The sequence below is a fragment of the Pungitius pungitius genome, chromosome 17 (genome assembly GCF_949316345.1).
Source record: "Pungitius pungitius chromosome 17, fPunPun2.1, whole genome shotgun sequence".
NCBI classification, from domain to species: Eukaryota; Metazoa; Chordata; class Actinopteri; order Perciformes; family Gasterosteidae; genus Pungitius; species Pungitius pungitius.
In genome coordinates, this window is record NC_084916.1 from 16943859 (window position 1) to 16965347 (window position 21489).

General features: G+C 48.3%; 1 protein-coding gene across 2 annotated transcripts in view; it reads right to left on the bottom strand.

Moving 5' to 3' along the window:
• The window catches only part of khdrbs3 (KH domain containing, RNA binding, signal transduction associated 3), a 55793-nt gene extending 47774 nt beyond the window's left edge, over positions 1 to 8019 (bottom strand). For both annotated transcript variants that reach the window (XR_005120447.2, XM_037473840.2), the window contains exon 1: positions 7559 to 8019. Coding sequence is in view for 1 of the 2 variants with exons in the window: in XM_037473840.2 (XP_037329737.1) it covers positions 7559 to 7649 (91 nt within the window). In the remaining variant the exon portion in view is untranslated. The remainder of the gene's footprint in view (positions 1 to 7558) is intronic.
• Positions 8020 to 21489: the final 13470 nt, after the last annotated feature.

The following is a 21489-nucleotide window of genomic DNA, read 5'->3' on the forward strand; positions in this document are numbered from 1 at the left end:
AAGCCATCAATCTATACTGTGAAATAGCGCCTGACAAACGTGCCTCCTCTGAGCCGCAGATCTTCATTATTGTCCCAAAAGGAATGAAACACGTCAATGAGCCACGCGGTTCAACGGGACGACGTGATCCGTCATTACCGCGAACGCACACAAACCGTAGCCCGTTCAGAGTCGACCCCAAACACACTGAGCCGCCGCTGTAAATACTCAGCAGCGTGTCAGACGGGTATTAATCCACAGCTCCAAATAAGCTCCAACAAACGCACGGTTTACCCCTGTTCACGTCTTCTTCTTCTGAAGCTTTTAAGGGAAATGCTGAGTCCTTCTTGAAGAGGAGAGTATATACAGTATATATATATACATATAAAGTCAATTGGTTTAGATGGTTTAGATGTTCAAAGGAACCAATGAGATTGAGGCCAAAGACACACAAAGATAAGTGGTTCTCTTTAGAATGCTGAAAGTCAGTATCAATGCTACCAAACTGAAAAACCAAAAACGTCTTTTCTGGATGAATCTGACCTTGTTGAATATTCACTATAAGTAAGACGTAACACCAATTAATACATTTTGTATGGACACATTATAATTACAAAGTTCCTACATGACCAACCGGTATCAAACAGCGCACAAATAACAAGAAACTACATCTGCCCGGACATGTTGCCCCTGCAGAACAGCTGTCGCTTTTAAATAAAGGTTTGCACAATTAACCCTCCGATGTGCTGCAGTGCGAGGGAGCCGCGGATCCCTCGCACTGCGCCGCGGGGGAATCTGGAAAGAAGATGGAAAAAAAAAACCCAGACTGCATGGAAGCTCCGAGCCCCTTTTTCTGCGAGCTAATGACGAGCGGTGAGATTTAACAAGCGCACCGGCACACAGGGAGAGAGATGCACTTTAACAAGCCTCTTATTGAGCAAAACCGCGGGTCAAACTTTAACAAGACGCGCCGCCAAATGGCACCAGCGCGCCAGCCGGAAACCGACACCAGCGACACAACGCAACGCATTTATTGCCGCGCAGGTGGAGGACGGTTGAGCTCGTTATCGGCAGCGGTGTCTGACGTGACCCGTTGTTTGTACGAATGCTGCATCTGCTCCATTAATGGACACGAGGAGCTCATTCTCATGACTTTGCGACAGTTAATCGTGCACAGCGGTGCCTGCCGCCCCCCCCCCCCCCAAAAAAAACTCTGAGCACAATTAAGCTTAAACATCGCTGACTCGAGGAGAGGTCTCTCTCGGCCCTGGTGCTAAACGGGCCTCCATCCCTCCGACTTCTCCTGCTCCACACACCCACAAAATGTAACTCAGTTGGTGATCCCACCTAAAGGTGAGCACGACGTGGGCTGTGGATGAAGGACTTCTTCGTTTCGAGGCTGCATGTAAAACGTTTTTATTGTGCTACTCCATGTTCTACAAACAGTGGTTCCCACACTGGGGGGAGGGGAGGGGGGGCCCTAGAGGGAGCTAATTGAGCTAATTAAGAGAGCGACACGGAAAGAGAATACGATAAGAGATAAATAAGGTTGTGCCAAGACGGACACATTAGTGACCAGTTGCTGCAGAGTTTGATTTTTATTGTGAGCTTTCGATTGATGAAAACCTACCACAGGGAAGGCTGTGAGTTCTAGTCTCGCCAGCAGAAATAAAAAAGGACAAAAAATGGGCACCCAAATTCTCAAAAAGCTGCTTCTGCGTCTTGTGTCGACAGACTCGTTTCACTTCATGGTTCTAAAAAGGCTTGCGCGTGTTGCAAAGCAATTCACCTCCAGACCACCAGGGGGAGTCACGTGTTTTGTTGAAGACAACCTACAGCCTGCTGCTTTTCATCGGCTTTTTTTCGCAGACATACTGTATTTGTCCCGTATTTTCCTCCACAACTTTGTTCAATGACGCCAATGACGGGTCGTATCAGTGCTCATATTTACGGATTTCTCCCGACAAAAACTCAAACTGACTCAAACTGATTCATTCTCTCGTAAAAAAATTTTATTTAATAACTTTAATGCTATGGAACCGGAAATGTGAGACTCTGGACAGGATGCAGTTAGCAGACCAATCACAGCCTTGCGAGCTGCGTGAGGCTCGCGTAGCTTTTGACGCAAGTTTCGAAAAATGGGTCGACGCACGCAAGACGGGGTGAAAAGGCGGCAAAGGGGCGGATTTCTCTGAAAACGCAGAAGCATAAACTAATCTTAAACTCCACAAACTCCCTCAACAACCACCCCCCCCCAGGTAAGAAAAATATACATTTGGGTTATGATCTTCAACGTCGGGAGCTCCGGATCGCAATGTTCCACCTCCTGCAGTACTCGCCGAGTGTCGGCGACATCTGTGCATGAGGCAACAGGCTCAGGCTGACACTCTGCCAGGAAGCAGAAGAAGAAAAGCCACCGGGTCCCTGGGGCTTATCTTTGGTTAGAGGTGTGCCGCCGCTCCTCGGCAGCAGCGAGGTGGAACGATAAACATAATTAAATTGAGTTGGATTACACGAAATGGATCGGATCAGTCGGGGAGGGCGGGGGGCGGGGGGGCGTAGGGAGCTAATCCAGTGCCAACCACACCAAATTAAAAAAAAAAAAAACAAGAGGCAGGGGATGAAAAGAAATGCTTCTTATTCCAGTGAAACAGCTCCATCAGGTAGAATGCTGCTGGACGGCGTCAAATTTGTTTGGCTTCGTAGTCAAAGTCTTTCTTGGCGTGAATCTAACGTGCAATAAATTGACACCCATCTGGTTGTTGGGGAAGGTGGGAGATCGCACTCGTCTTTGGTGGCGGCGTTAATTATAGTCAATAAAGTCAGGAGCGAGTCGCTCCCCGCGCAGCTTTTCACCTCCGCTTCACTTCAGGAGGACGAGGTTCACGCTGACGGAAAGCCGACGTCAACGGTGGCCCCCGGAGTTTCTGTGTTGTCTTTTAAGTCACCTGAACTTTCTCTGTGACAGCATTCCCATACAACCACTTTTTTTTTTTCTTCAATTCCCGTTCCATTCCACTCCTCCATTTTTTTTTTTTTTTGTTCCTCCCTGCGATTGCATTTTCCCTTTTGTAACTGGCTTTGGTTCAATCCCCCAACAAATAACCTTTCCCCCGGGGAGAGGGGCTCTTACTTTCTCTGCCTTCCATCCTCGCCTGCCTTTGTCTCCCCGCCTCAGGCACGGCGGACACACAGTTGATACAGTCTGGGCCTCTTCACACTAATCCGGTGTAATCCCGCCCTGTCGGCGCCGCGCGGCGAGCAAAGTATATCTTCCAATAAAATGAGGATTAATGGATCCATGAGTGATGCAGGGGAAGGCCAACGACGGGAGCTCCCCTCAGTGCCCCCGATTGAAACGGCCTGTAACGGAAATTTCGCCAAATCTCAATGTTTAATTTTTTTTTTTTAATGTGTAATAATTTTCGAACTTTGGGCAGAGTGAGGTGTGGGAAAAGCCGTTGTTGCATTGGCACCTGTATCAAACCAAAAAAAGAAGTCACCCCCTGAAGACCCGGCAGCCACTGAAAACCCCTTCAGCTGGTTCCAGGTTGCATTATTGAAGCCCCCCCCCCCAGCTGAGGGTCTCCTCTTGGACGGCGGCCCTGTAGCGGACGGCTCGAGCGTTTGGAACTCGGCGGCCTCGACATTGTAATCAACAGGTGGAGGCGGGGGCGGGCCGCGGGGGGGGGGGGGTCCAGGTGGAGGCGCTAACGACCGACAGATGGAGAGGAGCAGAACGCCATGAGTAACTTTTGGTTTTGAGGTGCAGCTTTTTCAGGATGAATTCTAGAAAGCGTAAAGCAGCGGGCAGCAGGGGATCTGGATCATGACCCAATTCTAAAACAAAACCTCCTTTTCATTCGACAACCTTCCCTTTTGTTTGGCAGAATAAACCGTACGTCTCATCGTCGTTTAATATCGTTTCGTGTTTCAAACCCTTTAAGCAGACAGGTGCATTGCTGACAGGTAACCTGACTTCCTCTAGCTGGCAGTTTTTCGGGGGTTTGGGGAGTTTTTTCGCGGCTACGTAGCGGCTACGTCGCGGCTAACACCGCGCGTGGCTTCCTCCCGGCACGGCTCGTCGTGTATTTGATCATTTTTTTGTTCCAGCGAGCAGCGGAGCGGGAATAAATCATGTTATCACTGCAGCTTTGACATTGTAAACCCAGTGAAGGCTGCGGAGTGCTGCACGGGAGCTCGTTATCGCCGCATCAAGCGGGAAACGCGCGTCCCGCATTAGCGGCGCGATCGATATACGGCCACGTGACCCGTCGCGTCCGCTAACGAGGTGCTGTTAGCTTTCATGAGGGGGGTTGTGGGGGGAGGAGGGGGGGGGGGGTCTGCATGTGTTAGTCCTGGCCTACATTTCGCCCCCGGACTCCAGTGGGAGCTGCAGCGGAGCAGCAGAGCTCTGCGAACACACACGGCGCCACGCGGCGGCCCACCGCTGCTCCTCCGCATGCAAAGCGGGTTCCTCCTGGAGCCTTCCCCCCCCCCCACCCCCCACAGTTCCCTCGCAGGTTCGTTACAACGCCGGGGGGTCAAATAACCGGTCGGCTCCAGGGCCTCTGACAGGTTTGGGGGGGGGGGGGGGGCTGGCGGGCGGACGCAGATCCGCAGATCATTACCGCCATCGAGCACTGGTTCCCAAACAAAACGAGGATTTTCCCTTTGATCCGGGCTCAAAATACCCCTTTGTTTGGATGATGGGGAGGAATTGTTTGAATTATCGATGGGGCATCAGGTCGGAGATGAGGATGCTTTGCCCCCCCCCCCTTCGGTCTGTGCAGATGATGTAGGTCCTGCTGCTGCTGTTGTTGTTGTTGTTGTTGCTGTTATGCGAGTGAAGCCAGCAGTTGATTCAATACAAACATGGGGCGGGGCTACTGCTGTGGAAAATCCAATTAAAAGCACAGTGCCGTGGTTATAACGTTACAGACGGGCCAGAGGTCCTGAAACATTCAGCTCTGCAGCAAACACAACCCATCGGATGCAGGCGGGGGCATTTCAACCAGGCTTCACCCCCCCAATGAGCGTCACAGGGTGGAGCCACGTCCACTCTGATCTCCCATTAACATGCTATCATCAGAATAATGGCGTCTGAACGATGCAGCAGTGAAACTAAGAGGTGACATGGAAACATAAATAGATGTCAGTCTCACTGTAGTCCTATGATGCGATGTGTTGTTTTCCATGTCTCGGATCACGTTAGGGTGGTTTCGTGACTAAGAGTTCTCTGTGTACTCCTTAAACGTGCGAGTTTCAATGTGTTTAAAATGCTCTCATCACAGCATTACTGTTAATTTGCACTGCCTCACCTGCAGTAAGTGACAAGCTAATGCAGGTGTGTCTTCTGCACAGCTCCATCACATATTCAACCCTCTGTCAAGTCTTTGACATTTCGCATTAGCCAAGACAACTAAAGTGGCCCAATGGCTTTGGGTATCAGGGCCGCTGACGAGTGACATTCATCTCTGTTTTGTTACTTTTTTTTTTACTTCTAAATTCTAAATGATAAAGTAGCAGCCCAAAAGTAATGGGTTTTTTTCTGTAAAATGACTGTTCCCAAGGTCCAGGAATTAACCTAAAAAATTAATGTTTACAAAGAAACGAGCGTGTACCGCATGCACACAGCAGATGCGTCTCACGCCACCCGACTTGTTTTCATGCCTAGAAGCCCTTCATTAGTATGCTGTGGAGAAGCTCTCTTTCTGCTGGTCCCGCTTGTCTCTTATTTTTTCGGCTGAGGATATTTCCTCCAGCTCCCGGTGTCTGCAGCTGACGGCGCGAGGCCCCCGTCACAGGGCCAGAGATATGGTTCTTGTGGGATAACGGCTCGGACTTTTATCAAAGCAAGCCCGCCCCGGGCCCCCCCCGAGCCTCCGACACAATGCGCCCCCTAATTTCTCCTGAATGGAGGTCCCTGCGGACCTGGAGTAATCTCGTATTCGCCGTTTGCACACAGCGACTCCAGTTACTCTCTCTCTCTGTTCCCTGCGTCCCCTGACGATTGCATAAGCGCGTCCAGAACTCATCAGCAAGATGGCAGAATAAGTGCCCCGTTTAAGCTGCATCGTGTCCCATCTGTTGTGTCAGAGAGAGATAACTGTATTTACTGTTTTGGAGTTGGGGAACACTGCTTTGGCCAAAATGTTGTGCACCGCCGAGTTCCGCTGACTTCTCATGAAATGTCAGGGATTAATTCTGTCCAACTGCAAACTGTTAAACTAACTTCACTTTGTAAGAAACGTTTAGTCCGTCACTCTTTGTTTGTGTTTCTCCTGCCTGACACTCCATCGCTTTTATTCAGTTTGGTGGAATGGCCAATGTTTGTGTGGAGAAAAGAACTTTAGAAGAGCCGCTGTGGAGGAAGTTCATAAGGAGAACGTTGGCGAATGTGTGTTCTTAGAAGAAAAAGAAGAAGAAGAAGAAGGAGAAGAAAAAGGCTCGCCTAGATCTGAGTAACTAAAAGCAGCTGATAACTAAGAGTTCGGAGTCAAAGGACGTCGCATGCATGCGCTTTTTGTGTGATGCCACCGATTCCACCCTCACGCGACAGCGAAGGAAGGGCCGCACCATGGTCTGCAGGGAGGGAGGACGTCTGAGGACGCTTAAACTCTTTGATGTCAGAAACACTCGACAATTTCAAAAGACTTTTTTGAAGCATTTTTCATGATATGAATGTGAATATTTGTTTATTGTATCATTGTAAACTGAATGTTGTTAAGCTTTAGATTGTTGGTTGCGCTGTTACTTCTGTACGTTACACACAATAAACGTAATGGTGCAGAAAGTGATTACAATAAAACGCACAGTTGATACAGTGATGAACACGATCACAGAAAAGTGATTTCTGTTTTTTACTAAACTCCAGTCAGTAATCAACATTCAAATTAAATCCTGCCTCACTTTGTGGGGCGTTGGAACCACTTCATGGACCCGTCGAGGAGCCGAGTTTGGACGGCATCGGCTGTCTCAGTGAAAAACACCTCGCTGCAGAAGCACCACATCTGGGCGGCTCGACAGAATGGGCCTGGCGCCCTTAAAGCCAAACACAGCGTTCCAGACTCCACACAAAGGCGCTTAAGGAGTCCACTTAAGGAGTCCACTCGGACGCCACAACAGTGCACTTCCCCCCGCGTGAGGGGATCCAAGGGGGGGGGGCTTCAAAAGCACAGAGCAGTGCAAACGGATTAATTAAAGCCGACCGTTGAAAATGACACTTCTGTCACGTCCCCTTCTTCAAAGGAGGAAACACATGTAGATGTGAATGAGAGTGGGATTACACGTGTCTGCATGGGACAGGAGATGACTGCAGCCTGCACACTGCGGGAGGGGGTACAGGGGGGGTTAAAGGTGGATTTTCGTGGATATCGTCTCCCAAACTTTGCAGGTGCAGTCATCGGTCAGACTGCCCCGCGCAGGGCTTCCACTGCATATTGCTGCATCACTACTAAAAGGACCGTGGCTGTTTACATCGTAGCGCAGACCCCAAAGCCTCTTATCGATGTGCATATTGATCATTTATTTACATTACAACCCTTCGTTTCTCCCGCGGCGGTTCACCGTCGCTTACCTTGATCCAGTAGCCGCAGGGAGTGCTGGAAGGACGGATCCAGCGTGTCCTTCTCTGCCATGAGCTCCGGCAAGTACTTCTCGCTCTCCATCTCGTGCGGGGCTCCGGGCTCCGGGTGCGCGCCTCAAAGTCGGATTCAAGTCAATAATGAAGCAAAGCAGCAACAACAAGAACGCAAAAAAAAAAAAAAAAAAAACTTGCACAACGTCCACACGGCTCCGAGCTGTGAAGCGGACTCGCAGGGCGACGTTGTCCTCCGGCGGTACCGCTGCGCGCAAACCCCCACACACACACACACGCGCGCGCACACACGCACGCACGCACGCGCAAAAAAACAAAGCAAAGCAGGATGAGTGATTTAAATGCGAGCGGGAGGTCTCATCCCGTCCGAGTGTTGCTCAGCCCGCAGAGTCCCGCTACGCATCACGGCGTGAGGTTCCGTCTCCTCTGTGCAGCGCGCCGCATCCACTGCTCAAGCGTTTGGGAGGGGGGGGGGGGGCGAGGGGGGTGGGGGGGCGGCTATTGGTCGCCGTGCGCTACACGCAGCCCGTGAAAAGGGGCGGGGCGACCAAAACGGAGCTGTCCGCGGTGCTGATGATGCCCCCCCCCCCCTCCCGTCATCGCTATATCATTACTCTCAAAGTTGACCGATTCGGAGACACACAGCTCCGGGAACACTTCCCGCTGATGACGGCAGCATTCAAACTAACCAAGTGTGTTGACTCGAATGTAACATAAATAATAAACACACAATCCAGCTGTGCAACCCACTGGGGCTCCCTGTTAGGGTTATTCTTCTTTTCTGAAGAAGAAGAAATCAGGGATAAAAGGCTGGAGGTCTTGGTTGCATCCAGATATCGACCAGCATGGTGTCACCAGCCTTCTGACAGAGGCCCAGGCTTCTCGGGCCCATGCACGGCCTTTAAATAAACTTCACAAAAGGAACGTTCAGCTGGCAAATCAACGTCTGAATGTGAGCAGCATTACAACATATCCTTATTTAGTGGTGCAAATTGCCACATTTTTTTTTTGAATTTGTGAGATAAATTACCAAAAGCAGGGGATCCAGGGTTGTTCTGGGGCCTTGACCGGTTGTCCAGAAAAAGATCTACTCGGAGGCATGCAAATACTGGTCGTATTTCAGATCAGCTGGTACAGTAACGTAACTGGAACATCTCAAGAGGCTACATAATTGCCTCTTTACTCATTGCAGTAATTGATTAGCGCTGTGTGACTCCTTAGCTTGCGTTTCCTTGTTAGCACAACCTGTCAATAGTTCTCAGGAAATCCATTCACCTTCTCATAGGTCAAGCAATGCGTTTCTCCCGGAGCGTGTTTATGAATTTATTAAATTAGAAAACCCTGTTGTTTAGAAAAACACACGCCGCAGGAGGGAAAAAAAGCAACAACAAAAAAGAGCAGAGACAAACTTGGCCAGTCTCCAGATGACAGACACTCGGTGTCATTGAAAGGCAGATACAGAGTTCATCCAGACAGCGGATATCAATACTATAATAAGAATTTAAGTTACAGCAACGCATCGGCCTTATCAGACATCTCCAGCCTTTCAGTTCCCAGAAGCGCACAATGCATGCTAAAGTGTCTTTGTGATGAATCTGGCATGTTTAAAGGCCAGCGGAAAAAAAAACAGGATCCGTACACAAGCTTCATATTTGTAAGAAAATGTGGAAAAAACAGATAAGGATTCTGTCAATATTTGTGGAGGACGCCGAGCCAGCCTCAGGTGGGCGGCTATCTGTAGGCTGATCAGCACTGGTTATATAATTGAGATGAACATTTCTATTTCAATAACTTGGAGAGAATGTGACCCGAAGGCCAAAACCGAGATGGGTTTATGTTTATTTATCAACTTTCCATTCTTCGTGAACTTTGGAATGTGCTGTTCTGCTTTTGTGGCTTGATTTGTGCTCCTGGCATTAATGATGTCGGGCTTTTTTAATATATGAATATATACATATGAATAGTTTGAAAAGACAAAAGAATAGTTGGGATAGTTGGGACTGGTTGAGGTCTGCAGGTTGAGAGGCCAGCGATGTAGAGTCAGTCACAGAAACATGTTATTTTCAAAGCTATAAAAATGGTTTTATTAATTGTTTTTGCAGCCACGCAGAGAAGACATCTTTCCTCACATAAGTTCCTGTCTCGGTTTGTTTGTTGCTGCTGGTGTTTGTGAGTGATTCACCTCAAAGAGAAACCGCATTATGCGTCAGCTTACTCTTTAATCTCTCAGCGAGACCATTAAAAAAAGCGGCTCAAACGCACTAAGCCCCCATTCGGAGGAGCGACTTATTTATAGATATGCTTCCCATCTGTTGCGTCCCGTCGTCGCACCCAGGACCCCCCCCCCCCCCCCCTCCCGTCGATGTTTGAATCCAAGCAGGCACGCCCCCCCCCCCCCACTCCGTCTTCCTCAAGACGTCGGTGGTGGTTCGCCAAGTGGCTGCAATGCATCAGTCGGTGACCCCCGGGGGGGGGGGGGGGGGGGGGGGCAGCGGTTTTTAATGTCACAGCCGGCAGCAGCGCTGTAAACAAAGCCCTGAGAAATGTGGTGTCAGGTGGGTGTGGGGAACCAAGACCAGTGGGCCGTTACTTTGACAAAGTGTTATTTCGACCATTAGAGAATGGCTGCCCCCCCCCCTTCCTGCCCCTCAGCCTGTCAGCCCGCTAAGTAAGATGTTGACTGGGGGGGGGGGGAGGGGTCAGGTAGGCCTTCGCCCGCACACTCCTGCACCCACCCTCAATGTTTCTGGTCTTAACAGCAAATTCTTCGTCAAAACCCGACGGATTCCAATGCAAAAATGTGTGTCTCTGCAAAGTTGCTTCCTCTTTGGGGTGTTGACCCCCCCGAGGAACAGCTCGACCTTCATGTGTCACGTGTTTCTGCTTGGTTCTTGGTTCTTGGTTTCAGGGTTGAATGGCATAATTACGGTGGCAGCACGTTGACACCTTGAGCGTCTTTAAGGGAGACGAGGAGAGTGGCAACACTGCCTCCCTGTGACCGCGTCCTATTATTTAAAAAGACATGAGGAGTTCAAATGAGGAAATAAGGCTTTTTGAAAGTATAATTCTACCAGATAAGAAGTAAGTTGGAACTGAAACAGTATTAACCTTATCATATAATTAAGTGTTGATATAACTGTTGCAGTGTGTGTTCAGCTTTGTATGTAAAAGCCTTGTTATAGAGATCCAAACTCCTCGGGCTTCTCTTTTTCTCTTTATTCAGCCTCTGTTTACGCGTATTTGAAAGTATTTGACATATACTTTCACCCAAAGAGGGGAATTCCAAAGTACTTTTAACAAAGCTTTCCTTTCATGATATTGTTTCCCCTCCTTATGCAGCCTAACAATGCTCCTTTAGTCACTAAAGGCGCCTTATTGTGCCTTCTAAATGGAGCGCTCGCGTCCATTTAACAGCCATTCAACAGAATTATACTGCCAGCGCCAATCCATCAGGTGCATTGATCACGCATCGCCGGCCGTGAAGTGCAGACGGTGGTCTCCTCTGCTGGAAGTGTTGTGCAAAAGAAACCTAATGAGAAACTGTCAGCAGTGCACAGGTAAACAAATCAATGGCACCCAGCAGTGCTCCCAAGGTCGAGCCACACACACACGCACGCGCACGCGCACACACACACACACACACACACACACACCCCGCTTCGAGCCCCCTCACAGACCTGAGGTAGGAGACGTATAGCCGAGGCTGCTGTCAGGATTTGACTTTCAGCAGAGGAACAGGGTTCAAATGGGATTACCTTCCACTGCTTTACCTTCTAATGGAATCATTTTGACATTTTGGGGAAATATGGTTATTTCCTTTGATGAGATGAGAAGATTACGTTGTCCGTGAAGCTGCAGCCAGTAGTCGGCTGATATAAACTAAAGCAGGGAAAACGGAAAGTCTGCAAAACCACCAACAATATTTTTTTTCCTCTTTTATTGAGATTTAATAAACACAAAGTGTGGCCTTCAGAGGAGCCAGTAGGCAGACGTTTCACTACCTTCACACGGAGCCCGATCCAGGCTTCGTGCTGAGACACCTAGCCGGTGGCAGAAGCCATCGCTTCCAATTGACTCAGCAAGAAAGAAAGAAAACATGTTTACCCCCCAACACCCAACCTTCCCTTCACACCACGTCTGTTTCATCCGTGTTGAGGGAACATCGACCCGTCCGGACCCGCCTCCCCTTTGACGAACGCGGCTCCCGATGAGGTCAATCGTTTCATTTCTATCGGGTTAGCCCGGTAGCGGCTATGTATGAAGTGCATTTAAATCAATGGAGTGTCCCCCAAAAAGCAAAGCTGTGTGTGTGTGTGTGTGTGTGTTCTGTCTTACAGAACAGAGATAAGTCCAATCGCACGTCTCTGGAATCACACACAGGACGGCAAGTAATACAAAAGCACAGATGATAGCAGAGCAAACGCTAAGGGCTTCGGAGATAATGACACGTTCCATTGGGCTTTGTGTTGTGTCACATTTTGTCTAGAACATGACGGGACACCTAATCACAGATCAAAATAACACCCGGCACCAGACGGATCCTTTTCATGACTGAAACCAGTCGGCATGTTCTTTGTTCCTCTCTCGTCTCACGCAGCAACCTTCAGGTAGCCCGGGATGTGCGGCCCGAGTCATCACAGCGCACCAGAGGAGGGGTCCACTGTGGGAAGTGGGTTGGTCTTCTGGATCCCGTCGTTAGCCACCGCGACTAAGCACAAAAAAAAACACACCGCAGCGCTCCACGTGTCCCCTCGGGGTCTTCAGGCCTCCCGCTGCTCGGCTGGTTTAACCAGACGGGATCTTATTGTGAGAAACTGCAGCGTTTTTTTTTTGTCAAATCAATGGTGCCTTTGATGGAATATCAGGAGATGAAAAGGCCACAAACAAGGAAACGCAGCGCGAAGGTCCATTACTGTCCTCGGAAAATTGATTGGTCTTTTTTTCTCATCAAATTGCCGACACGAACGATGCAATTTGCATCATTTTCCTGCTCTGTCGGATTGAGAGAAATTCTAGCCGATGAATAGCAAACGTCTCTTTCGTTTTGAATGTTTTTAATGACTGATCACAGTTTAGAAGATGTTGTGACGCTGCAGACATGAAGCCTGGAGGTCACGTGTTTCACATCCGCTTGCCAGCTGAATTTGAATAGAAAAGCAAAACAAAAATCTGAAAAAGGATTGAAAAGGAGAGACTTTGCACCTGGACTACGACACAGATTCATCCACCGGAGCAGCATCCGTCTGCACAGACATCCAGCACGTGGGCCGACATTTCACACTAAGAGGTGAGCTGCCAGACGTCTGAGGTACATATAATGAAATGAGTTTAGTTTTAGGACAGACGGGACTGCGGAGGGGGGGGGGGGGAGTCGTACTGGTTGTCGTCCTCCTTCTGGGGGTCCCGTGATGGCAGATAGACGAGGAGAGGATTCACCTCCCCGGTCTAGACGTGGGGATCTGAAGGGGATAAAGAACACTGCTGCGTGCTAAGTCCTCTCCGTCCCCCTCCTCTTGGATGTCGGGAGCACACGTCTCCTTCTGGAGAAGGACCAAAAAAACACACAGATGTTTCCCTGAAAAGCCTGAATTTTTTTTTAAAAAGACGACAACGGCTCAGCAGAAAATCTGCAGCACGCGGCCCTCGCTGAGACGGATCGTCTTCAATGCAAACCGACTGGGGGACATGAAGGGATCGCACTGGTCCCCACTAAGGTCTCCATGGCTGGGCGGGGCGGGCCTAACCGGCTTCATTCCGCGACACGGAGGGGACAGGAAGGTCACGGGTTCGATCGCCACGGACGTCAATATCCATCAAAAGCCAGGCAGCTCGGGTCCCTGTAAGCATGTGGGAGGGGGGGGGGAGAGTCGGTGGATGTGAAGACGATAACGGGTCAGGAGCTTTATTCGAAACGCTATATAGTCGTTTCAGGGCAAAGAAAATCATTAGCCGTACTTCATTATTTAGCAGCACTGAAGCAGTGTTTCAGGTTACAGGCCAATCACTACAGACGTATTCAGAGTTTGCTTTATTCATCTTCATGACTGCCTTTCACCTCACTGGGTGACTTTTCACCCTTTGGTTCTAATGGCGGTCGCAGAAGATTCTTTTAATTTGGTAAAACTGGAGCCACAGTGGGAGAAAGATACTGTATATGAAAGGCAATGTTTTCCTGCACAATATAGCAAATTACTGCTGTGACTTTGTACGTTTTAAATGATGCATATTTTAGTGCTTCACCCTGAGGATTAAAACAAAAGGCAACTTATTCAACCTGCATTTTACTGCATAATTGAAACAAAGAAAAGTATTGCTATAAAGTTTTTACATTACTTTAACAAGGGGTGCAAATCGGGGTGAAAAATGAATTTGCAAAATATCAAATAAAATAATGTAACATGTTCAAAATGCAGAATGGGCTTGTTATTTTAAAACATGAACAATCTATACATTTACAGCTAACCCCCATTAACTCGAGTTAACTACAGCGGGAAAAGGGATGGAAGCTGAGAGGGGGGAGAGGGGGGGGGAGGGGGGGTTGTATAATTGACTCTGAATCTTCTCCAACCAGCAAGCAGCCAGTGTGTGATGGTGTGATGGTGCTGGGCAGCGTCCCCCCCCCCCCCCCCCGTCAGCAAGAGAGCGGCGCCGGGTGGCAGGTCCAAAGGGAGGGAAGCGTAATGATCTCCCAAAGCGGCGGGTTGCTCCACACTGCGGGTTCTGCCAGGAAGGGTCACGTTTCTGTTGCACCTGCCAGACTTTCTCCACCCCCCCCCCCCCCCCCTTGTATGTAGAGCTGATGTGTAGACACATCTCATGTAGATTTTATGCAAAAGAAGGTTCAGCTGCAATTGAGTAGAACTGACATGTGCAGGCGGGACGATTCAAGCCGAACTGAAATTTTAAATCTTTATTTGTTTGGACTTGTGTGCGTGTTTGGTTCAAAATTGTAGCTGCCAGAGAAAAGTTGAACTCACTCGACCTAATGAGTGGATTCAAATGCCATGAATCCAATTTAAATAAACCAGCAGCATAGCACGGTAACAGCAAAAAATACACGATGATAATAACATCACGCGGTAAATACAGTTGAATCCTTTCTAAGAAACCCTTTAGAATCTGTGTTCTGACTACAAGTAACTAAATGCTAAAAGGCCTCCACATGCACACAGTACCACTGCTGAGGACTGAGTCATTGATCAGGCGTCTCTATTCCACAGTCCCAAACCCACACTGATCACTGGAGAGCGGCCTCTGGAGCTATTAGTAGTATTATTTTGTTAAAATCATTATAGCGATAGTGAAACAGTGAAATGCATTCAATAACTTAACTGAACTGCTTTGTGCTGGATGGATGGAAACCGTCTTTTGTCCTTCAGAGACAACCTTTAGAGACATTTACCATGCAGCCATCTGGAAGCACGGCAGACTTAAAGTGTGTTTCCAAGCTGTAAATGATGCAAATGAAGATGAGAAAGCGCACAACGCTGAAGACATGCCTCCAACGTTCCGGGACTTATTCTGCGTCACCGTTTGGGTGTGAAGGAACGTTGAGTTTGACATTTCAACATGTCTGAAATCTCAACGTCAAAACTATTTGCTGGGCCGACCCCCCCCCCCCTCCCGCGCTGGAATAACTACGTGTCCACAGCGGTGTGTGGTATTCGCACCAACTCTCCTGCAAACCCCCGCTGCACTGTACTGGTTGAAATTGCTCTATTATTGACCTTTGACCCTCGGCCGAGGGGGGGGGGGGGAGGAGCGGTCGTGAGGTTGAGGAGTTGGAGTTGGCTGATGCTGCTTCAGGGCTCACACTCGACATGGTGGATGAAACCTGGCATCATTCTCTTTTTTTCTTTTTTCTAATTGGGGGGGTCAAACGGAGAGGTTTCGTGTGTAGAGGAAGCTGGAAATGTCTCTCCTGGTTTCTATCAGCAACTCGGAAATGATGGTTTCTCCGTTTCTCCATTGAACTGTGGCATTTAACTCAAAACCTGAAGCCCTTGAGCGTGGAGGCCAGTTTTTTTTTAAATTCTTTATTACTTTGTCAGTGCACCACGCAGCCTCAGTACCAGCACACCCAGTACCACGTCTCAGCATCGGATCCCACCGGACCAAAGGAGCTTGAAGCTTCAGCTCCAATCAGAGCACCCGGTATCGTTTAAACATGGAGGAAGTCCACGTAGGAGCGAGAAGTTTTTCACTGGTAGCAGCGGGAACGCGTTCCATCTCCTTTCAGTGGTTCTTGCTCTGATTGACAGGCCCCCGAGGGTATCTCTGAATGACAAACGGCGCGGTGTCCGACTGACGACCACCTGTCAGAGGGCGGCCTGGATTCTTCCTGCCGTGAACCGGAGCCTGCGCTATCTGTTCCCTTTGTCCTCCCCCGACCTTCAAGGAGGTACGAGGGTGGGGGGGGGGGGCGTGTTTCTGTGTGAAAGGACATGGCTCCGGGGGCACCAGGCGGCACATTCCTCCCTGTCTCCTCCCCCCCCGGGACCTCTTAGGTGACAGCGTCACTCGAGCTGAGGTCGAGGGCTTCCTCCAGCCCGGGCTTGTTGGCCGCCTGCCCGCCCCGCTTCCTCCGACATCGATCCCCCCCCCCCTAACCCACCCCCCAGGCAGCGACGCCGCGTACCCGGGGAGGGGGTAAGCAGATCCGCCTCGTTGCCTCCAACAATCATTCTGCCCCTGTAGGGACAGGTCGTGGTAAATTAATAGTGTGCTCGCAGCGACTAGATATTGTTAATGTATCTGCTATTGATGGAGTGAGATAACATGAGTAGCTTCAGCCTTACTTAACACAAGACATAAATCCTCCAAGGCCATCGGCCGCTGAAGCACATCCAGCTTTTAGCTCTCCTCCAGTTGGAGTTATAGATCCACAACGTGAAATCCGGCATGTAACAAAAGTCTTGAATAGACACAGAAGGATTTCAGAAGGATTTTTTTTTGTTGCTTTTTTGACAAGAGGACCATGAAGTGGTGAAGAGACGTGTGGCAATTTCCACCTCAAAATGACGGCTTGGACTTTTTTTATTGACTACGATAGAGGCTCAAAGGCAACACTTTAAATGGACCGCTCACTTTTCTCATTTATTAAATTGAAGTGTGAGCCCACTCATTGTTCACCTAATGCTAATGCTTAAGAGAGGTGGTGAAATTGCCCCCCCCCCCCCCCCCCTGCTGTGTCTTTGTTCGAGTACAAAGCTACTTTGATGGAGCAGCGGCACCCGGATGGTACCTCCATGATGGTCAGGAGGTTGACGTCGGTGGAGTCGTTAGCGCAAGAAGAAGAAGAAGAAGAAGAATGTTGCAATCGCCCCGTTGGGTAAGTGAGGTGAAACCCTCTGGTCAGACACCTGCTCACGTGAACACGTCACACACACAGCACACACGTGTTCATTTGCTGGTAAAAACCTCACAGACTCATTCGGTTCACTTTACCTAAAACCTGGGTCCTAATCCACTTGATCCTCCATCAGAGCTGTCACATATGCTCCGTATACGGCAAGTAAGCCCACTTTGAACTTGTGGATTTGACAGGCTTTGGTGTGCTGTAATGGGACTTATAGGACTGATCTATTTTTAAAGTTGCTCTCAGACGAGAGAAAGTAGGTCCATCGCTGGCCACGTTTGCCCCGCTGACGTCCACGTGCAAGCATCATCGCGTTATTATTCCCACGAATAGAAGAACTACATCTGCTTATGATTATGTACATTTTACTGTTTCACAACAATGTGTCATTTAAATGATGTTGGCCTATTCATGAAAGTAAGCGCACACGAGGCCTCGGTATCTCTCCAAGCCCCACCCAGCCCCCCCATCCCGTGAATGCATGCGTTCATTGTCTAAAAGGCTGCCATAGTTTGTGGATGAAGTGTCATTGTGGTTCTTGTGTTGTTGACATCTAAGGTAGACTATCAAAATGTAAACACCAGTGTTGACTCTGACTTTTTTGTAAAGATCTTTAACTATAAGAGAACATTTTTCCGGTCAAGAAAGTCTCAGTTTTCTTAGAAGACAAGACAATAAAAAAGTAAGAGGAGCAGGTGAACATTGGATGTGAATCCCCGGATAATAAAGGGTGGATGTGAACGTTACAGTCAGACTTCTGTGAATAACAAGCGGCCTCAAGCAGCAACATTCACTTAAATTTCTCTTATATAATCATATAAATATATATATCTCTAATATATACCAAGGGAACAGTTGAAAAGATATAAAAACCTTTATTTTATTACGATATTCAAGCCTTTTACTGTTCAAAAAGGACTGTGAGAACAGGGCTGGACGCTGACTTGTTGTCCGCGTCCCAAACTCCATCAAACACTCACTAGATCACTATTGTCTTTTTTTTTTTCAGCTGGGGAGGGAAGACGATCTGGCGAGCGACCTTCCGAGATGGAAAATCCAATTTCAGGCGTTGCATTTGAGATTTCCGAGTGGGAAATTGGAAATTGCAACTTCCCCAGTTCAAAACATGTCATGCATCCAATGTCCCACCTTGGGAAGAGTGGTAACAAAATTAGTTGAACTTGTTGAATACCAATAATGAGTATTTTTTTTTAATTTATATGACTTTCTGAGCATTATACTAGGAACAATATTACTGAATACTTGGCCTTCCTAAATCAAAGGCCTCTGCTCTGTTACAATTCCAACAAACTTTCCAAAACCAATGTCCCTATGACCTCAGACGACCTTTATTAGTTTGCCTCTCCGCCGCCACGGTTCATGGTTTGATTTAAACATTAGAGGTGGAGTAATAACCAGAGCAGAAAAGAAAATCCTTTTTTTTTTTTGGGCAATGACGTGACGTATGACGAATCTGAGGTAAAGGAAGCGAGCAGTTACCACCGCCGAGTGTTCCAAGTCCGTCATGTGACGACCTCCACGTCCGAAGGGTTCGCCCTCTTCCCTGGCTCCGCTCGCATCGGAATAAAAACGTTTTCTTTTTTAAATTCACATTATATTTTGTGGCATAATTGTTTGGACAACATCTGCTCTCTCTCTCTCTCTCTCTCTCTCATATATATATATATATATATATATATCTTTTTACAAGGGCTGTTGCTTATGAATCAGCTCACATCTTGCAAAAAGGAGAGACTGTTCCACTCCAGTGCACAGAGAAAATCAGTCTCTCTCATAATAGCTCTGGGCAATTTCAGACCACACAGAATGACAAGGGAATCAATTTCCCTGGTTAGGTTATAGATGGATTTTCTTCGCTCAGTCCTTTCATAATAAATAACTGAGATATGTTATATGAATTATTAAGAAATCTTCAGCCGTGTTACGCGCTGAGCGCTACACGGCTTTCCTGAGACCTAATGAATATTGTTATTATTATACATTCAGAGAGAACTTTTCAGAAATTTGCATTTGCATGATCTTGCTTTACATTTCAGACCCCTGAAAAAAAGGTAAAACCTGCACTCAAGAGTTATCTCATAACACATTGATGTGCGCTGAATATTAAATAGTGAATAAATGTCCTGTAATCCATCTGAAGATCACAGTTAGCGCGTCTGACATGAAGGGGGGTGGCGAGCGGACGGGTCCAGCCTGACCTCGTGTGGAGGACACTGAGCGACGCACCATCCAGACAAAGCTACATGAAAATGGAAAATGTCAGAAGGTTAAATTCTCAGACTTCAGTCTCTACCCTTGGCCCTAACCCTAACCCAATTAATGAGGTATTTATTTATCAAAGTAGTCATAATAGGCTTAGTGAGCTTCTTTTTACAGGCTATTAGACCAACCATCACATGAGTTAGCCGAAAAAAAAAGCAATGAATGTTGAAGAGGATTTGATACTAAAAAAAATACATATGCCAAAGTTTTAGAATATTAGTTAAATAAAGTACATTTTACAAACAAAACCCGTAAATCCAAAAATAAATCAACCTAAAGCTATCAGGTTATGAGTTATATGCCAATTTGGGGTCATAAATAAAAAACAGTATTGTTCATTTCTGAATCACACTTACTTTTTCTCTGCATTATGACGTCTACTTTTTAAATATGTTTGAATACTTCGACGATTGAAAAACAAATGGTTTGTCACTGCTGCATTTGGACTTTTCTCACCGATGCACAAGTAGACCACAGAGTACTTCTTCTCCTTCCTGTTGACGGTCAGCTGGTTGCTCCACTTTACCAGAAGAAGGCCTTACGTCACGTGGTGATGCAGAAAGCTCCCAACGCTCCGCGTTTCGTTGCACCGTCGTTTTTTTTTTTTCTTTCAACTTTATACAACTATGAAACTGTATTAAAATGGCTGAATGTCAACAAGTCCGCGTCCACGGTATCGCAAGGTTAGACATCCGTGGTGCGGGCTCGCGGTGGGCGGGGACTCTGTTGCCATGACGATGACGTCAGTGTTGGTGTCGAGTAACCAAAGGTCAAAATAAAGACAAGTGAATGAAAACGGAAGGAAACTTAACGGGCTGCGCGGAATCCGACGGAAAATCACCAAAAAACAACTCAAACTCCAAAACAACTCAGGGCAGCGGTCAGGTAATAATCGTGTTTCCCCCCCCCCCGCCCCGTCAGTAAGGGAACGTCAGTTAGCGGAAGGTTGGGGGGGGGGGGGTCACAGACAAGCTAACTGCAGCTAGCCATGTAAGCGAGCTAGCTATCCCGGGTCGTTGGCTAAACGGGAGCTAGCGCCAAAAACACGGCACGGCGTCTGCTGCCAGGCCGCCCGCTCACACCGAGTCACTCCAACGAGACCAGCGGCGGCGGTTCGGCCCAGCGCGGCTACTTTTAAGTTAGCTTCCCGCCGGTGTTCGCGCTAGCGCGGCAGCAGCTGGCCTTGCGACGGTGACGCTTCCCCCCCCCAGCTGTGGAACTTCAGTGACATTGCACCAACGGCCCCGTTACACCGCACGACCATTCACCCCGAATGGCAACACAAGTTCAGACGAACAAAAGTTTTTTTTTTTGGGGGGGGGGGGGGGGGGTTTAGTTTTATTGACTTATGGTCGTTAGACGTGGAAGATCCCTGGCAGCGCGTTGTCATTGAGAGTTGTCCTCGGCATCCGCGTGTTTACCCGCTTGGACCCGCACATGGTGCGTTTGGGAAGGAGGTCGGGCTCAACTTCTCCTCCTCTGCACTTTGTTTCAGGACAACACGAGACCGCGGGTGCCTTTCAAAGTGGACCCTGGGGCTGGAACTGCGGACGTCGTCCTCCTCCGTGGCACGCGGCGTGTCTTCTGGATCAAATGGGGCATTTTTCGTACGTTTTTCGTGCCCTCACCGGGTCGCTCCTGCAACTAGAAGCTTTCCTCGGAGGGACATCTTGGATAAGAATACCTTTTAAACATTGGGAGTTTGTCTCTGGCTGTGCACGTTGACCAGGTAGTTTGGGGCTGTAAACATCCCCGACTGGAAGCTGTCCATCTGCAGAGCTTTCAGTCCGATGTTTGCTGCTGCCGGCTGCCTCCAGCTCCACTGAAATGTCGTCGGTATCCGTTATTCCGACTCAGTTCATGTAAACATCCTACACTCAGCTGTTATGAACTGCAGCAGAGGCTGAGAGGAGGTTGTTTACTTGAACCGGCTGGAAGGGACACAGGCATTGGGCGAGAATCATGGTCTATAACGATCATAAAGATCTCTGACACTTTAATGTTGAGGTCGTCTTTTCCTGCTGTTCTGCTATTAAAAACAGTCAACCCTGTTGAAATGAAATCTATGCAAGCCAAGCTGAAGAGGGGATGTCGCGGTGTTATATGAACAACGCGTCTCTGTCAAGGTCAGGAATCAGGAATCGTTTTATTGCCATCATACGTCAGATATGGTGCATGAAGGCAGACAGTTCGACAATGACAACGTAGTGCAGAAATAAGATACAAATATAATCAAATATATGCTATTATATTTGCACTATGGGTTAGT